This window comes from Plecotus auritus (assembly GCF_963455305.1).
Source record: "Plecotus auritus genome assembly, chromosome: 2".
NCBI classification, from domain to species: Eukaryota; Metazoa; Chordata; class Mammalia; order Chiroptera; family Vespertilionidae; genus Plecotus; species Plecotus auritus.
The window spans coordinates 27,211,493-27,217,492 of NC_137771.1; the positions used below are offsets into that span (position 1 = coordinate 27,211,493).

Consider the following 6,000-nt stretch of genomic DNA (forward strand, 5'->3'; position numbering starts at 1 on the left):
CTGCTCTAGTTTGTTCCAAAGCCCTAATCATCCAGCCAAACCATTAGTTGTCCACTGCTAGTGAATCAGTATATATAGCCTCAGCTTAGACCCTCTCTCCCTCTCTGCTTCCAGACTGACTGAACGATGATGTAAATTGCTTAAAGTTCCTCATGGAGAGTATTCCTTTTTTTTGTTAATCCTCACCCAAGGATATTTTTACATTGATTTTTAGGGAGAGTGGAAGAGAGAGGGAAAGACAGAGAGGAAACATCGATGTGAAAGAAACACATCGATTGGTTGCCTCCTGCACGAGGCCTGACCAGGGCCAGGGCTGGGGAGGAGCATGCAACCAAGGTACGTGCCCTTGACTGGAATTGAACCTGGGACCCTTTGGTCCACAGGCTGACACTCTATCCACTGAGCCAAACGGGCTAGGGCACACTAACACCATTCTTAAATTCACACTATGATGTCTTATTGTACTTTTTGGTACTGCAGTGAAATTGGCTTAGTAATAACTTAGAAATTTTGTGTCCTTTCTAGATGAATTCTTTCCTGTGTTTCTTCTTGTTTGCTGTATTAATTGGTCGAAAGGAGCTTTTTGCTGCATTCGGTTTTTTTGACAGCCAACCCACTCTAATTGGACTATTGATCATCTTCCAGTTTATTTTTTCACCTTACAATGAGGTAATGTATAATCTTTAAAATTATCTCACATATGCCCTTGCCTGTTTCAAATCTAGAACCCCTAGGGTAGTAAAAAAAACCCTAAAAGCTATAGTTTTTAACAAGGAAATGAAACAAAGTCTTTTAGTCCCTAGATTTCCTGGCCAGTATAAAAAAGTAGCAGAAAACCCAAGCCCAAATAAACAAAAGCTTGCATACGGCTAAGGGAAAAAAGTAGAGAATTAGACTTTAGTAGTATAAACCTTGATATAACTTATATCTCAGAGTCTTGGTGGATGAATGCTGTGCCTTAGACCACATATTCACCAATGCTTGGGTGAAAATCCATGTGTGAGGGAATAGAACAAATAATAATTGAGGGTATATGGCTAGATAAGGAAGGCTGTATGATTGTGTTCTCTAACCACCTGCTTCAAAATAGCCTTAGGTCCCCACTGCACACCCTCAAAATCAGATAATCCTATATAATAAAAGTGTAGTATGCAAATTGTCCCTTCAGTTGGGGTTGTTTGGGAGTTTGACCAGGGGGTGGCGGCAGGCGAAGGGGGCGGGGGCGGGGGCAGTACCCGGCTGGCAGCCGCTAGGGACCCTACCAGTGCATGAATTTCATGCACTGGGCCTCTAGTTTATGATAAGTGAAGCTTAAGAACCACTGCTCTGTGATTGCTCAGTAGTGGGACTCCATATATATTAGACAAAGATTACTGAGACTATTAACAAATCTGATGATACAACAAGTCATATTTGATAAGGCTTCCAAATTAAACCAAGAAGTAACATTGGGTGTCTTGATATCTCTCCATTCAGAAGAATACTTTCTTGGGATAAGTATAGATTTAAGGTTTTAAGATAAACTAAATGAATCCTATTTTGTCATAAAAAAGAGGAGCATGGTAAGTAAGGTACCAGAAAAGAAAGAGAGGAACAGATCATATTTATATAGCATTGTCTATATAAAGTAAACAAATTTTCCAGAGAACTGAGATTATAAGTTTTATGGGAAGTATTTATAAAATGCCTAAGCAGTTTGTTACTGCTTAAAGAGGTTGCAGACTGCCTTGTGATGGCATTGTCATTGCTGTCTTCCATCCCAATTCTGTAGTGCCTTAGGACACTGAACTATGTGTACTAATGAACCCAGACCACGCTGCCTTTTCAGCAGTTGTGCTATTTATTTATTTACTTACCTAATTTTCTTGTCTTCCCTCACAGTCAGGCTAATAATCCTTGGTGCTATCAATGTGACTTTCCTTTATGGTCACTATCCCTTCTAATGTTCTTTAACCTGCCACAGACTGGGAAATCAGATAATCATTCCCATTAAGTAAGAGTTACTATATATAAATTTCAGGCAAAATTCAGTTTTTAGGTTTGAACTTATCTTAGAAGGTATAAGGAACTGAGTAGAAAGGTCCTCTTGTAAGTAGTGTTAGTAGTTATCCTTTGTGGCATTTAATTGGGCTCCTCAAGGAGGTTTTGTTTTGTTAGTTTCCTTAAATTGAATAGTTGAATTCACTTCAAAACATCCTATCTAATAAAGACGGAATATGCAAATTGACCACAACTCCGTGACAAAGATGGCGGAGCTCACAGCCAATAAGGAGGGAATATGCAAATTGACGCAACAAGGCTGGAGGCAGAAGGCGGCTCCGGGCGGAGCGAAGGCGGTGCCGGCAGCCTGGGGAAGGAAGGCCTATTCTTGCACGAATCTTCGTGCATCGGGCCTCTAGTGTCTAAATAAATATGTGAGGTAGTAAAATAATTTGAAGTGGTTAATTGACAAAGATACCAACTTTTTTTTTTTTTTAATCCTCACCAGAGGATATTTTCCCATTGATTTTTAGAGAGAGGGAAAGACAGAGAGAAATATCGATGTGAGAGAAACACATTGATTGGTTTCCTCCTGCATGCCCCTGACCAGAGCCTGGGCCGGAGATTGAACTTGCAACCGAGTTACATGCCCTTGACCGGAATCAAACCCGGGACCCTTTAGTCCACAGGCTGATGCTCTATCTACTGAGCCAAACTGGCTAGGGCAAAGATAACCAATTTTTAAAACCTTGGAGAGCCCATAAGATTTGTTTCAAAAAGACTAGATATTTAAACAAAAAATCTTATGTGTAATGTCAGTGTTTAAGAGGTCATGATAGCCCTGGCTGGTTTGGCTCATTGGATAGAGAATTGGCCTACGTACTGAAGGGTCCTGGGTTCGATTCCAGTCAAGGGCACATGCCAGGGTTGTGGGCTCGATCCCCAGTGGGGGACTTGCAGGAGGCAGCTGATCCATGAATCTCTTTCATCATGGAGGTTTCTATCTCTCTCTCCCTCTTCCTTCTTCTCTGAAATCAATAAAAATATATATATATTTTTTAAAAAGAGGTCATGATAGGAAAGAGATTTTCCTGGGGACAACTGCCCAATTAAAAGGAGTTTGGAAACCTACGTAAGAGTCGATAGGTGCAGATTAGTAACTGCTTATGTCTTTATTTATGTGTTACAGTGAGACAGATGTGTTATACATTCTCTCCCAAAGAGTTTATTAAAGATTTGGAAAAAAATTTCAGGCAGAATTCAGTTTTTAGGTTTTGAACATATCTTAGAATGTATAAGGAACTCCCAGACTTTACTTTGAAACTTACATTTGCTAGTAGCAGTAAGAGGACAAACGAGAGACATTTTAGACTTTTTGTTTGTTTTAATGCTGAAGTATTTTAAGATAAGAAATATCTTAAATATCATGTTATTCAACCTGCAATATTTCAGTATACAAATAAATTATTTTTCCCTCAGAAATTTATATTTTCAGATGAAATTTGTGCCCTTCATAGCTGTCACCTGGGGAGAGTGGATATTCTAACAACACTTCCATAGCTCAGAACATTTTCGAAAATTCCATTTTGAGATTGTTATTAGAAGCTGTAGCATATTTTTTAGAATATTCTCAGTAAATACTGTCATTACCTTTAAAAGTAGATGTGATCAAGAATATTTTTTTAGAAAGAAAAAAAAGAGCCTGAATGTAAATGATCATGCCTTCACTCTGTCTCTGAGGAAGGTGGTGTGCATGGGCTTTGGAGTCACTGAGAATTTCAGCACTACCACCTTCTAGCTGTGTGACCTCAAGCAAGTTATCAACCTCTCTGAGCTTCACTTTCCTCATCTGTAAAACAGGAGCAAGATTGTCGGGCAATATGTAAAATGCCCGGCAAATAGCAGATTCTTAAAAATTAATATTTTTGGTAAGGGTCATTTGGATATATATCTGTTTCCGTTCTATTTGCTTGGGGTGGGGGGGAAAGCTCAATATATAATAATTCCCTCATCCTAGGTTCCCTAAGTACTAGTGATGTTTCTTGGGCCTGCTGTTCCTCTTATCTTGAGCAGAACTTCCTCTACAGTCTTAGCTCTTGAAACCTTCAATGACAACAAAGAGGTGGGCAGTGGTTAAAATGCTTTTATTTATTTTTTCAGGTTCTTTCTTTTTGCCTAACAGTGCTGAGCCGCAGATTTGAGTTTCAAGCTGATGCATTTGCCAAGAAACTTGGAAAGGCTAAAGACTTATATTCTGCTTTAATCAAACTAAACAAAGATAACTTGGGATTCCCTGTTTCTGACTGGCTCTTTTCCATGTGGCATTATTCCCACCCTCCACTAATAGAGAGACTTCAAGCTTTGAAAAATTCTAAACAAGACTGAGTTGCCCAGCTTCTGCAACTGACGGCATTTCTAATTATTTCTGTCCTGACAGCATGTTCCGGCTCTTGATGTTTTTAAACTTTTCTTTTTAAAGAAAACTATTAAGTACAGAAAAGTCTAGATTTAAATATATTTAATCCCATTTCAAAAATTATTTTAATGATCCATTTCTCAATGAAAACACTGGATGACGTTTTAAGGCTTGTACTTTATCTTTAACATTGAATTTACCATCAACTTGTAGAAAAAAATTTTAAGTGAATTTTTAGAGAGAGAGCAAGAAACCCTGATTTGTTGTTATTTGCGCATTCATTGGTTGATTCCTGTATGTGCCCTGACTGGGGATCAAACCTGCAACCTTGGCGTATGGGGATGATGCTCTAACCAACTGAGCTACCTGGCCAGGGCCATCAACTTGTAAATTTTTTTGAGCCATGTAAAGTATTTGGGGGCATATACTTAAAAGAGGACACACCACCTCTGAGTCCTATCTGTAATACAGAAACTGCTTTCGAAGCACTGTGCTCATACCCAAGTTGAGACTTGTTTTTACTTTCATGCTGTTATGATTTAATCTGGCCAATCAGTGTTTTAAATGAAGAAGAAAGATAATAATTGGTAAGGCTGATGTTGTTTAAATGAAAGTAGTTAGAAATATGTCCTAACAATTCTACCAAATTTCTCTGTTCCCTCTCTTGCTACACATTGATCAAGAATTTCCAATAGTGCTTTGAAATTAGAAATTATGTGTAGAATGCTTCAAATCATTGGGTTTTAGTTTTGTTTTTAAAATATCTTAGTCTTTATTTTTCCTTCCACCTGGTGAGTATGATCAGATCCATTAGCAGTAAACTAGTATTTTTTAGAACATTCAGCTTTTTCCTCATTCATACTCTTTTATTCAATAGGTGGTATATTCTTTCACTTGGCCGAAATTGCCATATTGAACAGATTTTGCTATTTTTAAAATGACAGAATGTGGAAAGAAGAGAAATAATATTTTAAGAGACATAAGGGTGAAAATGCTGATTCTCTTATGATATTATAGGAAAAAATATAGTTTTCTATCTCTTTCAAGGACAGAAGAGTTTTGGTTTTTATTTTTATAATTTTTATTAGTAAGTTGTAAGTACTATTTAATTGAGCCTGTTCCATTTTTTAAAATTACACTTCTTGATATGCAGATAATTTTTCCTTTTTAAAACAAATGTCACAAAAGATTTCTCTTTAAGTTTAAAAAGCTGCATGTTTGACTGATTCAAATCTCTGTACACTTCCTGTATGAGAACTTTGTGGCTAAACTGCCACCCACGGGTAAGGCTTACCTTCTGGGCATTTATTCCAAAGTGGGATCAACTGTGCACCCTTGGTATCTGGCCAGAAAGTCTTTTGCTCAGCTCATAACTGAGTGATGTCTAGTTTAGTACAGCATTATTTATTTCCCCAAGGCTAAAGAGGAGCAGTCCTATGGTTTTATCCAGCTTTGTCGTGGACCCATGCTGTGTTAACTGCCTTTCCTCCCTTCTGTGCCTTTAAACACAAATTTTAGTTCTGCACAAGTGAAACATTAAAAATTGCCAATTACAGATTGATGTACTTAGTCTTTGATTTGAAAAAATTTGTGTGTCATTTGTC

General features: G+C 37.8%; 1 protein-coding gene across 1 annotated transcript in view; it reads left to right on the forward strand.

Annotated features, from left to right (window-relative positions):
* ZMPSTE24 (zinc metallopeptidase STE24) overlaps positions 1-6,000 on the forward strand; it is a 41,289-nt gene extending 35,289 nt beyond the window's left edge. The window contains exons 9-10 of the mRNA XM_080654453.1: positions 526-669; positions 4,141-6,000. Coding sequence (XP_080510579.1) covers positions 526-669; positions 4,141-4,365 — 369 coding nt within the window. The 3' untranslated portion in view covers positions 4,366-6,000. The remainder of the gene's footprint in view (positions 1-525; positions 670-4,140) is intronic.